Source organism: Falco peregrinus, chromosome 3, assembly GCF_023634155.1.
Source record: "Falco peregrinus isolate bFalPer1 chromosome 3, bFalPer1.pri, whole genome shotgun sequence".
Taxonomy (NCBI): domain Eukaryota; kingdom Metazoa; phylum Chordata; class Aves; order Falconiformes; family Falconidae; genus Falco; species Falco peregrinus.
The window spans coordinates 48,581,154-48,598,510 of NC_073723.1; the positions used below are offsets into that span (position 1 = coordinate 48,581,154).

General features: G+C 34.8%; 1 protein-coding gene across 1 annotated transcript in view; it reads right to left on the reverse strand.

Moving 5' to 3' along the window:
• LOC101915968 (lipoxygenase homology domain-containing protein 1) overlaps nt 1–17,357 on the reverse strand; it is a 144,647-nt gene that overhangs the window by 46,547 nt on the left and 80,743 nt on the right. Inside the window, exons 24-30 of the mRNA XM_055800878.1 lie at nt 12,525–12,676; nt 9,780–9,858; nt 8,069–8,200; nt 7,405–7,583; nt 6,865–6,951; nt 3,046–3,178; nt 1,540–1,679 (exon numbers count right to left, since the gene is read on the reverse strand). Of these exons, the coding sequence (XP_055656853.1) occupies nt 1,540–1,679; nt 3,046–3,178; nt 6,865–6,951; nt 7,405–7,583; nt 8,069–8,200; nt 9,780–9,858; nt 12,525–12,676 (902 nt within the window). The remainder of the gene's footprint in view (nt 1–1,539; nt 1,680–3,045; nt 3,179–6,864; nt 6,952–7,404; nt 7,584–8,068; nt 8,201–9,779; nt 9,859–12,524; nt 12,677–17,357) is intronic.

Sequence of the window (17,357 nt, forward strand, 5' to 3'; positions counted from 1 at the left end):
TTTTAAAAGATGTATTTAATTTTCCTCAGTAGTAAATGAAAAGGGAAATAAATGTCATTTAAATATATATGATTGCCTCTTTTCATTCTTGTCTAAACTATTGGTTACCTTCATTTTACAGTGGAAAATGAGGGACACAAGGAAGGTAAAATTACATTCAGATCATAGGTAAATCAGTGACTTAGCTTAGAAATGAATATAGACATCCCGCCTGTGAGTGCTTTATGCACTATATCACACAGTCCATTTGGAGCAATAGTTGTCTGAAGATAGTACTTATAGGTAAGCTAACAGAACTCTGACAAATAAGAAAAAAGAGAAGCAGAGGTGGTGATGGCAAATTTTTAAAGAGGTTTTGAATGTATTAATGAAGAGCCAGAAAAAGATACAGGAAAGTGTAAGTGAGATGGTTAAAGAGATATTCTTCTACACAAGGAACAAGGAACAATCCAGGGACAAAACAAGTGTGCAGAAGATAGAGGTCTGTAAAAGCAAGAATGGCAAAGAGAAGGTGACAAGGAAAAAACATTCACTTCGTCTTCTAGTAACAGAAGGGAAAACTGATTAAACTAGTATATGGCCATTTTACACAGGTTGCAAGTCAAATTTAGTCCATACTATCACAGGAGATTGTGGATGCTCACCACATGTTTAAAAAGAGTTTACACAAATTCATGGAAGAAAAATTATCAGTGACTATGAAAAACAAGGATGATGTAGCTGGTTTCTATGTTTCTAAGCTCAAGAAAATATTTTGGCATTATAAAGGAAATAAGGGAAAGATTGTTTAACGGTAAATCTGAGAAAGCAGTAGAACAGGCCGCCTAGGAAAGTTATGGCATCTCAGCCATGAGAAATCTTAAGAAATGGTATGAAGTAAGTATAAAGGAACCTGCTTAATTGGATCAATGGGTCAATTGAAAGGTCTCATTAAATCCTATCTAGCAGTCATAGCTGGGCTGAGTCCAGGGTATGTGTGAACATGTTGTGCAGGTATAAACATTAATATGATAATCAGCAAAGGCTGACCAGGAAATCTCTCCTAGGAATTATCTTGAGCAGCCACAGTATGTTTACAAGCAGATTTACCAGTTTGTAATTTTATATATATTAATTAACATATAGTAGCTAACACATTTAAACATCTCTCTTTTAGCTATATCTGGACAGATCTTAAAAAAATCAGGTTTATAGGAGCAATCACAGGAAATAGCCCTGATATTTCTATACCAGCTTCACAAGTAACTGAAAATTAAGCCACAGAATGTTATATATATTGTTGGGTTCAATTGCAGTTTCTAAGAACAGTTACTGATGGTTTGTGGGTTTAAAATTTATTGGTACTTGAACTATTCTTAAACCATAAACCCAGCTCAGGTAAAATGTCTATTCTTAGCAAGCAATACATCTTTTCCACAGGTTACCACAGTGTAACATCAATGCTTGAATTTTATAACTATAAAGAAACACAGTAGTGGAAGAAAGTAATAAAATAAAACACATTAAGCAAACATGTAAGAAAAATAACTCACTACTAACCTGTCCTCTTTCAAAATTTGATTGTCTTAGTCTCCTTTTGCAGGAATCTCCCTTCTCTCCAAACACTGTGATAAATATATCTGCATCAGTCCCTGATGCGGGCAATGTTCCCGTATGAACACTGATCAAGTAAAGAACTTCTGTCATGAAAAATCAGTGACACAAGACATTACCAAATCAAACTGTTTAGCAATGTAAACATCAAACGTTATAAACTGATTTATTTTAGGTAAAAGATTAATTTCAACACCAAGGAATGAAGTTATATTAATTTACATTAACGGTCTGAGTTTCATGCAGATTGCTAGCTACCTCACAACAGCACATTACAGCATTAGAGATGCAATGTTCTTTATGAATCAATGCAACAATCCATGCTTACATTACAGAAAAAGAAAATGTTGAAGATCCAGAGTCTTGTCCAGAGGTCACTGAAACCAGCTGAGAGGATCACACTGATTTTATCAGGCTTTGTAAAAAGTCTTGAATTCTTATAGGAATTAAAGGTCTTAAATTGAGTTAGGATTTATCATCTCTAACAATATTTTGCCAAAGAAAGAACACTGATATAACAGATGAAATCCACTTTTCTTCTGAATCAGCTGAATTCTGTTTTAGTCTGATATTTTGATAATTATGGCCAGTATCAATTAATAGGTTCAGGATAAATGGCTCAGCTGTTTATACAGGTTTACATTGTTATTATTCTTCTTCACCACAAAGGATGGCTTGCCATGACTTTTGGCTGATGCGTTATATACTACATACTCCTTGAGGCAGCATGACAGAGGATTTCTTTTATGGATTCTTCAAGCTCTGTGAAGAATTATATGTTATAACAGACTGTGAAGATATTCTTCCATTTGCAGTCTAGCCTTCGGTTATATATTAAATGCAAAAAGTTTTAAATATTTTAACTAAGACTTCTGTTCATAAATTATAATGAATGAGAATTCTTTTCTAAATATTTTACAAAATGTAATCAGAACAAAGAAAGATGTTATCATATTTTAAATATAATGATGCAAAGAAACAGAACTTCTGAGGCAGAAATGGGGCTTGAAGAAAACTTAAAAAAATATTGTTTTTTCTTTCTGTGATTCACACCATTATGACTTTGCACGTGCCTGTTTTAAAACTGTGATTTAGTCCCTCACCAAGTGTAAATGAGTCGGGTTTTGAAAATCTTAACTGAAAAATACTAATTGGGCTTTGCATATTTTTCAGACTTCCAAACAGGTACTTAGCCTAGTGAAAAAAGTCATATCAGTGTGTTTTTTTTTAAAACAGAAAAAAATGCTTTAACAATACACATTATTAAACACCATGCTGTTTAAACGGGTATATTGAATGAATCTTTTAAAATAATTTTGAGTGTTTTTTTTAATATATATAAAATGCATTGCAATCTTGCCTATTGTGTTCATCCCATTAGGTAGTTAATAAATTTCTGTGCGTGTGTGTGTGCACTTCCTCATGTGTTTATTTTTCAGTTCAGCAGCTTACCCCTGAGTGGTGGCTTGTCTGGCCTGACCGCTGCTAGCTCTGTCACAGTCTCAGATCCATCTTCTCCAAAGAGACACTGGGCTTCAGTGTGAAAGCCCAACTCTTGTTTAGTGTCCAGGTCTTTTAGCCGAAGCTGCAAGCAGAATCAGAAGAAGAAATTCATATATCTGAATCATTTTTTTTCTTATTTCCATCCCAACAGAAACTGACATTTCTTCCTATTGTTAATCCCTGCAAACACTTTATAACTTGACCCTGCAGAAGAGCTACTGTAGTTGCTGAAAGCCACTGATTCTGCAGCCTGATGTTTATAGGTGTATTCATTGCATATTGACGCAGGCATAGGACTCATTTGTAAAGAACCAGTGAAGGATACAGATTAAATAGGCCTGTATATAGATGTAATTTCAGAATATCAAATGAATGAACACAGTTACATCAATCTTAATAGCATATTCCCATTTTGCAGAAACATCTGCTTTGCTGCTTTTTATTTGTTTGTATGTGACTTGCTGTATCTCAGTTAGGATTTTCAAAGTTGGCAGAAATTAGGTGTCTAGTGGCCTTTGGGGCTCATTGTGGAGATACGTTATTTGAAGAATGAATTCCAATAGAAGGCTGGAGTTTAGGCCCAGCTTCACTCCACCTGACTTTAAAAACACGGTGGAGACTGAACAAATTAGGTTCCAAATCTGTGAACTTAGAACCTCCAAACTCAGGAAGCACAGCCTTGAAAGCTCACCTATCCTAGATACGGAGACAATGTGGAGCTCAGCTTCGCAGGAGGGCAACTCAGATAGTGAACTTTATTTTGGGTCAGGTTATAAAATACAGAACGACAAACTATCAAGCATATGCATGAACATTTATGGTAACAATTGCATGAAGGATTGAATTTGATAAATAGCTAATGACTGCAAATTGGCAGATATGGTTTCTTCAGCCTTTGAAATCTCTTTGTATAAAAATATTATATCCAAGACATTAAAAAGAAAACAAAATTCAACAAAAACTTAATTTCATTGAGACATTAAGTAATTGAAATTTTAGGCAGGGATTCCCAGAATTTCTGTGGTGACTGTTTTACTATTACTGACACCAGTGACAGTAACAAAAGCTTGAGTGTCATTGTACAGGATACAAACATTACTATTTGGAAATCCTGAGTACAGATTTCCTTACATAGACTTCATGTGCAAGCTTGGAAATGCATAAATGTTTATATAAACAAATTATATAATTGAAATAATTAGGAATTTGACAGTTCCACTCTTAATAATTTTGTCAGACTATCTTGCCCTTGAGTTCCTAGAAATGTAAGTAGTGAATATTTCCATTACTGCTTATGCTTTGTGCCCAGTGCTTCACAAGATCAGGCACAAGACATCCAGATGAAAGTAAACAATTCTCTATGGCCATTTCCAGAATTAAACTATTACTTACATGAGTAAACAGTGGTTTTCTTTAGATACTGTTAAATTCCACTAAAATTGCAGCCAGTTGTTTTCCCATTTTTTACACTTGTAATAACTGAATTTTCTCAAACTAAATGTCTAATTTCTTCTCACACAAAAATATCCTCCCTAACTTCTATCAATATAAACGTTCCTAACTAAATATCAATTAGTATCACAAACGCCTATCAGTATTAAAATTGGACTAAGGGTTACTTGCATATGCAGGCAGACATCCTACAGAAACTGGACTCATAAAAAGGAGATGTGTAAATTTATGCAGACTTTGGCCTTAAAATAAAATGTACCTGACAGATATTTGTTAATTGTAAGATCACATCCAAGTGTGAACTATATGTGAACATCCAAACCATACAGTGTTTCTATATGCTACACTAAAGTAAAAATTATTTTGTATTTTATTTTGGAAAGGGCCAGAAACTCTACTTTTGAGCAAGAAAAAGCTACTTATTCTACAGTATGCAAATCTTCAAAAGTTAAAGAAAAGACATAAATTTTCATTAAGATTATATCATTTTCTACATAAGTGTGCAGGAAACTGTAGGAGATCAACAGTAAAAACTCTGGTACTTTGAAGCTGTTATAAACACCAAAATAGAGAAAATAATAGCATAAAGAACATAGGGATATTATCTCCTTTTTAGCCTTTGCAGTTTCATTTGTAATCTCTGGGTTATGTGAAATTTCTGAAACTTTGGCTATTACTTTTGTCACTTAAGGAGAAAGCAAGGAAGAGGATTCTTTTCAGTTGTGGCTGGGTTTGACCACTGATTCGTAGTAAGCTTACATATCCTGCCTCCTATTATCTATTTCTATACAGCATTTCTATTTTTTACCTCACTGTAAGAGCCCTCTTAAAGTGAAAACAACTTGTTACATTTTAGATTATGCTAAATAAATAATTTATAAATGGACTAGTACATGAGTAATAGATATTATAAGCTTATTACTAGCACAAGCAGTATATGTTATTGTGGCTTATGTTTGGGTTGTAAATGCACCAATAGAAGAGACTACATAGGTTTATAGCAACAACCTATTGACTCCTTGTCAATTTATAGCTACTAACAAACCAATTCTTAAATAACTTTTAAAGTATTTAAAGCATGAATAAAAAACACTTAGCCATTTGCAAAGCATTCTCTTTGAAAAGAAAGCAGAAAACAAGCAATTACATTTCTGAGTTTTCTGCCATGTTTTGAGCCACCAGTTCTGGAGGCTGATATCATATTACATAATCACACAATGGATATGGTGAGGGTAGTGTCAACATATCATTGGACTGCTTTATCAAATGGCCTGGAGATGCATATTTTAAATGAGAAATTAGTTTTGCTTACCTATTCTTTCCACTCTTGTAGCCTAAACTGAGACTGCAAAATCAGCTGACAAAGAACATATTTGGGGAGAAAATATGATCGATAAACTCCTCCTCTATCCTTAGGAATTCATAAACTCAGACTTCATGTTCGTTTGAGTACCATCAACCTATTAAAATTTTATCTTTGAATGCAGCTGTTGAGCATTCCCCATCAGAACAGTTTCTGGACTGTTTGTTCATTTAAGGAATCACTCTTTGATCTTTTAAATCAGTAGTAGGGTTAAGGTACTGTGTGGCCCAGTCCAGACAAATATTCTACTAAGTTTGGAATGATTCAATGCTATGTCCACAATGCTTTTTGTGCCCTTGCCTACAGGCACAGCTCATTGACACAATTTTTCTTTGCATTAACCTTCAAGATGAAGTATTTCCCCACAGCCCAAGTATTGTTCAGCCCCAACACCTGCCTATTCAATCTTCCTAACCACCCTGGGGAAAGGTATACATTTAAAATGTGGTTGAATTATACAATTGACAGCATTAAGTCATTTCACCATCTCTTTTTATGAAAGGTCTGAAGTACATATTAAACTACAATCAGATGTTTAAGGCCCACTGATGACCATGTTGTAACGAATAAATACTAAAATATCAGCTTAATTCATTTCCACAAGTAGGTTGCTTTCTGTCAGGAGACTCAGTATTTCCATGCAGGGACTAATGTTTCTGAACATCAGCAGAAAACACTGCCTTCCATGTCATGATGAGCTATGAAGAATGGATCTGCACATCAGTGAATAGGTATAGCATATTCAGCAGGCCCAAACAAGGTAGATCTGCACACACAGAGATCTAGAAGCTGTAGGTAATCATCTGTAGATGCCAGGTAACCGAGCCAAAAGATATCTGGCCTTGCTAGTGTGGTGCAAAGCAAAGCAAAGCTAAAAATCTGTCTTTTAACAGAAGATATTTACTGGTATTATGAAAAATATTACAAGTTTATATGTATCGTATTTGGAATACCTTGTGAAGTTTAATTCCTCTTCCCAAGCATGGACCGGATAACACAAAGGAAACCTTTGTTATGTCTCCAATATCACCAACAGTCAACTGTTAGAAAAATATATTTTAAAAAAAATTAACTCTACATTGTATGTAACCATTACTTCATGTGCAAACTAGAGAACTGACATTTGCCCAGGCCCAAGCTCATTGTAGAGAGACAGCTTCTAAGTAGTGAAAGCAGATTAGCTGAGGTTTGAGAAGTAGAATGTAAAGGAAGGGTGGAATAGCTTCATTATTTATTGCCTTACTGTTAAGGCCTAATAGTCTTAATTCAAAGTTAATGAGGCTTTTCATGTCAAAGTTGGCATTTGCTCAAGAGAGCTTTCCTAAGTGATATGTATTAGCCCACGTGAGAAGTGCTGTTTATTTAAGACATGGAGGTATAAACATTGACTGCGACAAAAAAATCATTCCATACAACTTCACATATGTTGGTTACAATTTTTACTTTACTGAAACTGTTTGGTAAGATTTGTATGAAATAGAAAAGAAACAGACCAAAAATGGATTATCACTCAGATTCTGAACTTTCTGTGCAGGGGATTTCCCTTTTCTTCCAAATACAACAACTTGAATATCAGGAACATCTTCTGGTACTTGTGTACAGTGTACCCATGTTTGCCATCGTCCTCTACTTTTAGTATCAAAATTTTTTATGAGAGATGTCACAGATGTTTCTGCAATTAAAAACATATATTCAGAGCTCATGTCTAAGTTATAAGGCAGTATAAGCCAAAAGATGCAAGGTTACATTGCCTGGTAGTGTTAGATCTAGCACAGGCAAGTCAGGCAACAAAGCTGCAAAACCCTCATTACTCATTTTATCCCTGTGGAAGTATAGAAAACCAGGCCAGCTGCTTCATGACTTCATGTCACACTTTTGCAGGGGCCACACCTGTCTTCTCTGTATTATTCCAAGGACAGGTTATGTGCTGCCAGAGGAGACTTTTAATACTGCTACTTCCATCTCCACCCCAGGCATAATTTCTTCCTCCTTAATTACAGAAGGCATGATTCGCCTTGGTCCAGGCCCCTGCCCCTCACCATTGGGTTACCAATACTCAGTTCTGCCTACATTGTGAAATAGCCTTATACTGATCCTGTTGTGCTTTGCCATGCAGTAGTGATTCACGCAAATGAAGGACATTTGTGCTGGTATTACCTTTGAGTGGAATTGCCACTTCTACAAAATCTTTCTTGGAGTGTTTATTTATCCAGTCATTGTGAACAAAAACATGTGCAGAAAAAGGGTATAGGACTTCTTTTATAACAATTTTTTCCAAGAACCACTCATCTGATTGAAAATAAACAGGACGTTATCAATTTATACCTTTTAAGCAACAAAAAGTTCTGTGTATGCAGTCATAAGTTTCTGTCTTTAGAAAATCAAGAAAATGTTTTCTTTTGCTGCACTTCTTCAGGAAATAAGACTTCTGAATATATATTGGCTGTGTCTAAATGTGTTTATGTCTTTTCCCCTGCACTCTAAAATATTTGACAAAATGAAGAAGTCTTAAAGGTTTTGTGAAATTAAACATACAAATAGATTTGAGTTAATGATCTATTAGTGTCCGAAAAGATGGAAAGGCTTTTGTACAAGATCTCTAGACAGAAGAAATCCCCTATAGGAAATGATATTATCAATGACCTAAAGGAAAAAGGATCAGGATTTCTACCACATTAGCCATCAGAAAATCCACTCAACACACAACTTTCTTTCTGGTGAGGTTTTGTGCTATCTAATAAGGCATAAACTTCAGCTGAAGATTTTCTCATGATTGAGACCATTGTGTTGATTCTCTGGAAATCAAGCATTTGAAGACTCAGATCTCTGAGTCATGGTAAACCTGATTATACTCCAAGTCTTGGTGAAGTCAATGAAAATTTGATCATTAATTTTAGTGTTATCATCTAGGAAATACATGGGAAATTGTCTCCAAATCAGTTTTTCCGAGTCTGAGTTTAACCTACAGTCATGTTATAGTCTTGGGTTTTTGATAAAGATAAAAGAACAAGAGACTCAGCTTATCATGCTCTGGAACAATCTTATCTCCATTATCAACATTATCTGCAGAAGTAGGATATCTATAGAATCTCTGTTCTGTTGCCTCTAAAAAAATTGGGCCAAAATTGTAGTCAAAATATTGAAGAAAATATCAATTCATAATTCTCCTTGCTGCTTTTTTTTTTTTTTTAAGAAATAAGCAATTTTCTTTAACTTCAACAACTGCTGGGGAGTCTGAAGGAGGGCACTAAAAAATGTGCAGGAAGTGCAGCCTTTCTGTCTGCCACAACCTCACATATGCAGAATCTCTGTATTTCTCATGCGTTAGAAGAAAAAAAGATATGAGGCCGGAAGAGCCTTTCTTCCGCGTTCCACTTCCCAATCTGACAAACTGATTTGCTGTTCTTATCTTTACCTAGAAGCATTCAGTCCTGAAAGACATTTCTCTTTTAAAATTAAAAAGTCAATCATCTAAAAATGGAAAGGAAGATAAAAATGTCAAAAACCTCAAAAGCATTGATGTCATATTAGTTCCTGAAAAAACAAAAGCTTTATTGACTATACTTACAAATCCATAGTAACTTCTATGGAGAAAATTTTCACATATAATTTTACCATTTTTACACTGTCACATTTCCTGGGAATTCTTTACACATTTTAGTAAAACTAAGCTGGATACTTGACACAGGTAGTCTAACAGAAGTAATAAACACCAGAAAGTGGAAAGCAATTTCAAATTTCCTAGTACTTCTAAAAAAACTCTTGTGATTTTTAATCTTAAATTTAAGGTATTCCTGAAATTTCAGGATCTCCTAAATCTGTTAATCTACATGATTATTACCATACATTAACTGAAAAAATTGCTGACCTTTTTTTAGACTCTTAAATCCAACAAGAACTTGGTTCAACTTGCCAAGGTATACTGCTTTGATTTTGAAAACATCCACCTGCAAAATGAAAATAATCAAAATTATATTTTAATTAAACTTAATATGCATCTGCTTTTGAATATTTATCAGTTTAGCCTTGTGTGTCTGGTCATTGTTTTGTATCTCAATGGAAACAAATTTCTATTCTTTATGCCATTCCATTGTTTTTGAGTTCACAATTAAACATTACATGCTATAATTGATATTTTCTGATCCAGTTAATATTATGAATTATGAATTTCAAAATGCTGCTGTATTTAATAGGAAGGAATTTTGGCAACATCATATACACACACTAGCAATGAAGTGTTCGTTTCTAGTACCTTCATGGACTGAAATAACTAAATCAGATTCAATTACTACTCATGTTGAAAGTTACTTTGATCCAGAACATAACTCCCAATGAAACTGATGAACAACAGGTATCTAATAATTCTGAACATCTGGATCAATTTCATTTTCATTAAAATTCACAGCTAATTTAGTGGGAATTCAGCAAGTAAATGGGCATGAAGTGAATAGTATCTGGGAAGTTTTCAATCACTGTGCTATTGGGATAAGGAGTTTTAATTTAAGCCATCTCTATAATAAGTCAAATTTTCCCCATAAAACAGACTTGGATGATGAATAGACTTCATGGAATCTTCCCTTTTTTTCCCTACTGTAAATCTTCATAGTATATTCACCTTCTTGCATATATACGTTTGTCTTTTTGCAGTCATCTTTCCTCATAATCAGTGGGAAAGCTCACATAAGTATGGACACTGACAGTGGGGAGACACATTGTTTGAAGTATATATTTGTTGGCTTTTTTGAACTGGGCCTGAAGAAATGAGGTTTGAAAACAAACTATTCATGAACAGATTCATGTACTTGTTTGGGAAACCTGCTGCAGAATAAAATCTCCATGAGTAAAACTGGCTTATTTCTCATGACTTCATGAGCTATCCTGTTGTAGACAGAACCAGTTGTCTGGATTGAAAATGCAATTTGAAGACAAAAGTTTGGGACAAACTGGGGGGTTTCAAAACAAACAAGAAATGTTGTACCTATGGTTGCTGCCAAACATACAAAAATCCATGCTACCATATTGATCACAAGTCATCTAGAAGAAAAGGGCAAAGACTAAGAACAGAGAATTAGGCATTTGAGGGCAAGCTGGAGTAAAGAAAACTGAGAGAATGAATACCCAAACAGTTGCTACTCAAACTCTTTTCTATAAGAAGAAGATTAGGGTGCTATAGCCCTGGATATAGAAAAGCCCTTTATAATTTCAGATGAAGGATTTAGCCTTCTGAACAAGCCCATTCAAAAACTGACACAGAATCTGGATTACATAGTAAAAATCCTTATGAATTTGCAGATTTCCACTGCAGCGAGTATTCACATGTCAATTGTATTGTTCACATATTTTTCTCTACAATTTTTATTCTTAAAGAAAATGAAACATACATTCTTTCAGTCTGTACTGATACCTTATCCATTGTAGCAAGAAGTTTTGCTGTCCAGATTTCTTTAAGGTATTATCTTAAAGATATATCATATATAACTATTATTTATATCACAAAAGATATTAATTAATAAAATTTTGTATGTTACTTCTTAAAGCCAGATGAGCCCTACTATCCTGTCATCATTAGTTTCAAATTTATTTTGTGACATCTGAGCTAGCAGTTTGATCAGTTTTTAACGAATATGACATTGGGCACATATATTCTCTTCCACAATGGAGAAAGAAAATACAGGAATACAGAGGGCATAATGATTAACAAAGATTCAGTCTGGTTTTCATACAACAACCGTTGTGTCCTCTGGAATCGTTAGAATGGAAAAGCAGATAAAATAAACAGAGACACATTTAAATAATAAATGAAGCATATTGCAAGCAGATTTCTCTAGATTTCTACATCAGAGAACAAACTAATCTGGGTTGGCTGGCAATGATGAAATACTCTCTCCTTCCCTCCCCAAAAGAAGATTCCTACGTACTTTGCAATGATTTTATAATTACTTTAAAACAAAAATTTAAAAATCTTCCAAACCTAAACTCAGAGCAAACAGTAGGGTCTAGTAATGTATCAGCTAGAAATTTCCTTTTGATCTGAAATTTGTTTAAGTTACTTTGTTCTTTTGCCAATAACTACTCCAGAAATTACTCTTCTAGGAAAAGCCCTTTAAGCCTCAAAAAGCAATAATATGTTTACCATGTTTAAAAGCAATAAGTGGGTGGAAGAATTGGAAACATGAAAAAATAAAACTCTGCATGGAACACTATTAGTGTTCAGGAAAGTTGACAAGAAAAGGTCAGTTTAAAGTAGCTACAAAGGCAAGATAACCTAAAGAAATGTTACCTATCAGTTCTATCAATCAAGCACATCTTAACAAGCACTGATACCTCCCTGGCCTTAAAAGTCTGGAAAATCAAAACAACTTTTAGAGTATATTTAATCTCACTCAAAATTACTTCAACTTTTACTGTTTCTCTGTTGCACAATGCTGACAATGCTTAAAAGCAACATGTTACCTATGGAGACAATCACATCAGCTACAAGAGAAAATTATGTCTATATGGAATACAAAACATTCATATTTTTGATACTTTGTCCATGAAAGACTTTATGTAAACATAAATTTTAACAAAAAGACACTCACAGATTCAGTTACATTTTTCCTCATTTTTTTACCTGCCCTCTAGCAAAAGTGGTCAGGCTGTTTCTTGAGTTAAGCCATCGTTTCCCCGAGTCACTCTTTTCTCCTTGTATACAAAGATAGGCCTCACCAGTGGCATCTGCTTTCTTCAAGTCTCCCGTGTGCAAATGGATTGTATATTCCACAACTTTAGAAAAAATACACATACAAAACCAAAAAGTCAGCAGAACAAAACGCTCTTTGTCCTCTTGCCCAACACCTGCATTATGTACTGATCCCTGGTAGAAACAATTGCAAATTTCATCTGAACCCCATACTATGCCACAGAAGAGGGAGTACAGGTCTCTTCAGTCCTAGTGATAACCAAAACATTCTTGCTGCATAACTCCCTGTTTGGCAACCTGCAGAATACAGATTTGTTCTGCTCGGACACCACTCCCAGAAAATCAGGACTAATGGCTGCTGTTTGGGGCACAGGATCTCCTATGTACTAGCCCCTTCCCCCTAAGGTAGGGAATTCCTTTCTAAGAAATACTTTATGTCTACATGCTCTTTGGAAAGTCTAAGTTTTGCTTTTTAAGACTACCTACTCATATTTCATTGTTTCTTCCTTACCTCTCTATTATTTTCTCCTTGAAATGAAATGGGAGGTTAGACTTATAAATGACTCAGAAGAATGCTGGGACCTGATTGTCTTAAGCTTTAAATTCATGTAATTACCTCCCAATGAATGAACACATCAGGACTATCAAGCTTTCTCACTAGCCAGACCGTAATACTCTCACAACATTCTTGAGTTAAAACATGTGAATGTGAAACAGAATTACTGAATTAAAAATTCTTCAACTTCAGCTTTAATACATGAATAGAAAACCTCCTCACATTTAGTGTCAGTCTCCAAAGAATCTCCCATGTACTATATACTGACCCACAAAACCAGATCAGCTAGGTGAAATTTGAGTTTATGAGAAAGCATTCCTGATTTTCTCAGTTGTGGTCATAGTATAAAGATTAGAAGAGACACCTATGGCCACTATGTGGAGCTTCTGCTTCTGTGCCTCTTTCTTACGCAATACACAGGGGAGTGATGTAGATGAGACTAGATTACATTAATTCCAAAGAAACTTACTGAAAAACTCCTATGTTCATTCTTTAAATGACCTATTTTAGCCCCTGAGTTTATCATGGAAACAAGGAACAAGGAAATACTTAAAAGAAGCAGGTCACATTCTCAATATTCATGGTTATTTGCATAATTTTAACAAGAAGGAGCCGTGGAAAAAAATAAGAAGGGGGTTTGGGGATTGGGGGTTTTTTTCCTCCAAGTGTTGTATGTCTGCTCTTACTCAGATTACCATAAGAAATCTGTGTAAAAAATCAAGACTGATTTTTTTTCTTAAGGACTGTGCCCCCTTAAAATCCAGCATTTTACACATGCTGAGCTATCTTTGACTACGCCAAACTATTCAGCCCCAACTCCCACAACCTTCATCACTGGCACAGTAAAGCAGACATAGACAACATCTAGACTATGTGACAGTTATGTGATGGAGAAAGTTTTCCAGCCTCACTCTGCCACTTGTCCCTACCTGGCTATATATCTGCTTTCCCAGGAAACACATGTGAGCAAAGAAGGGAAATGGTGCTTAAGACAGACATGAAACCAAGGAGAAACTAAGAAGCACTTTCAGTCACAATCGACAAGTCAAAGAACACTGAAATACACATTATTCAAGTCTGAAATACATATTTCAGCCTAAAAGACATCACAGAATACACAAATAGCTAAGTATACATCCTGGAAACATCTGGTATTTTCAGTATAGTTTGCTTCTTGAATCAAATTTATTCCAAGATAGAAATGGCCCAATTTAACCAAACCATACATCCTTGAAAAAGATATAATTATGAGAACTTTCTGGTAGGTTTGAGAATAATTGCTAGAACCCAGAAGCTAAGGCTGTCATTTATTTTCAAGCGTAGGTGATAGGAAAACAGGGAGGGGAGAAAAAAAAAGTGTTCTGAGGATATTTATTTTTAAGCTTTTCTTACAGCTTTTTTCACAAGCTGGTGCTATTCATATCAAGTGCTATAATCAAAAGGCCTGAATTCAAATATTGTGACAATTTATATAGCTATTTCTTTATATATTAAAAATAAAAAGGTCAAATAACTGGAACAAGGTTTCTAAAGGGTCTTTGCATACCGATTGGAAAATTAGTATCTAAAAGGATTTGTCAAATTATAAGAGCTGTGTCAGTCCTCAAATACAGTTGTGCTCATTCAATAAACTTCTGAAATGTCTTTGTTTCTCTTCATGTTTTACTATGTGGGGATGATGCCCAAAAAAATGTTTTCTGAAAAGTAACTTTATTTCACTGCAGCACTATTTATTTTACTTCAGAGACTTCCCCTGGGATTTTTATCTTTTTTTAATCATTTAAACCAAGGGCTGGGAAAGTACTTGTAATTGACAGCATCATTCATGTTTGATGATAAGAAGTAAACCAAGAGTTTTCTTAGGCTGGGGTCCTAATGTATCTCATATCCCTTTCTTCGAGGCAGTTAAATATGCACTGCCATGTGAAAGACAACATAGCTGCATTAAAGTCAGTGTAGCTACACAAACTTGCTCTTGCTGGAGGTCCAGATAGTTGAAAGTATGTGAGCTGTCCAGATGACTCTTTAGCATTTAGCCAATGGTATTTTTGTTTTTAGAGGAGTTAAGATATGAAGATAAGATTCTGTGTTAATCATCTACAGTGTTGCCTTGCCTGTATACTTTCTTCATATAAGCAGATTCATTGAAGTCAAAAGGCTACTTGTGTGAATAAGGTCAGGAGAGTTTGATCCACAGATCTGATCTCTCATGTAGGATAGATTAGAAATCACAGTGCTCACAATCATCTTTACTGCTTTTGTCCAGAATCATTAATATACTTCATCATGAGCTTAGCTTTAATCACACAAGTAGCATTCAAACAAAATATACACTGAAAATCAGAAACATATCTAATTATTTTTGCTGAGGTAGTTATTTTCAGCTGAATCTTCTGAATCTCTTGATGCATAATTTAAAGCTCAATGTAGTCATGGCAAATACTTCCTGTTCATTTTCAAAGGCTTTGGATCAAAGAAAGGACTTCACTCTATAAGTGAAATAAAAATATACAAAGTAACCCCTGTGAAGGAAGATGTGACATAAAAGTGATTCTGAGAAATGGGGTAAAAGTTTTTAGGATGAGTACGGGACCATTCTGACTACCAGATGAACAACATACCCCAACAAAAAACCTACTAAAATAAGATATTCTGTTCAACTTTGCCATTCTTTGTCTCTTCCCAATCCTATTTATAAAAGCTCACTTTCAGATGCAAGCTAACATAGTACAAAACTGATCACCTAATGCTCATTAAAAAGGGAATAAAATGTGATTTACAGCTAGAATGGAAGGCTGTGTTCTGAATTTGCCTGTTGTTTAATTTGCTATGGACTATGCATTTAAATATCATTTATTGTGATAATTCAGTAACATTTACCCACAGAACTCTCAATAGCCTTTCAAGGGTGAACAGCTTAAATGACATAATCACATCCTTTCTGAATGTCAGAGGTATAGTTAAACCTTTTACACCATTGTGATTTTAGCTTTGTAATGAAATCAGGCAATGCAGGTCATTTTTCCAATGGCAGGTAAACAGTAAGAAAAGCTGTGGCGGAGGAAGCGTACTATCAAATGAACTCCTCCTGTCGGAGCTCTCAAGACCTTTGCTCTTACTGCTCTCCTCTATAGCTTTTTCCATGGAAAGATAAGATGGTAGGGTTGAGCATATAAAAGGGGCAGGGTAGGGTGCTGTTTTTCAGAGCTGTTGGATAGAGCCAACAGACTTTTTTTCTTCATAGGCTTCTGCAAAAGTTCTACTCTACAAAACAGTGAAATAAATAGAAAAAAGCAATACAGGGAATAAGTATTCCAGAGATTATTGTCATAATTCCCCATTATGTTTTTATGTCCCCAGTTTTGTTTTTAAATGAATGTTAGGCAACAAAGAATCAAAGAGGAGTAGAGTAGGCAGGGATATTTTTAAAATGCTCATTTGGTTCTATGGCAAAAAAATGTGGAAAACTAACTTGATGGCTAGCCCTGCTAATTTATCACTTAAGAAGTGTCAAAAAATTTAAATCATTTTTTCTGTGAAATTAAAGGTTCAGAACAAGATCCTCAGTTGATATAGCCATGCAGCTAATATGCTCAAGACAGTGGAGCAAATCAGTTTATGCCAGTTGAATATTGGATCTTATTAACCTAGTCAAAAGTACAGGGTTCATCTAACCTACACAACAGAGTGTGGTAGACAGATGTCTGAGTGAGCAGGAATTTGAATCAATAAAAGTGAGCAGAACAGCATGATTCACTTCACCAGCTCTACTCCTAAGCCAGGCTGGTTCATGCGCGTTTGGAGTCATGCTTGAGCTAAGAAGACTAGTAAGTCAAAAGACTACATTAGCTGAAGCATCTCTAAACTTCTTTCCTTTGGAAGATAACATGAGACTTACCATTAACTTTAATGAAAAAGCAATTAACTGATACATATAAGCTTCTGGACTGAATTGTATCTGGAAGAGTTAAGTATCATGTAGTGAAAAACTACTCCATGCTCAAACATATCATGGTACACTACCACATAATAATGATCTATTGTAATCAACAAAGCAGTGAAATGTTATAATTATCTATTAACTACGACAACATAAAGTTGGATGATTTTTAATAGAGGTCAATATGTTTGCTAATACAGATGTTTCTTACTACAGATATTAAACACTTAAACTCTTCACATTCTTATGTTATCAGACTTGACTGGGG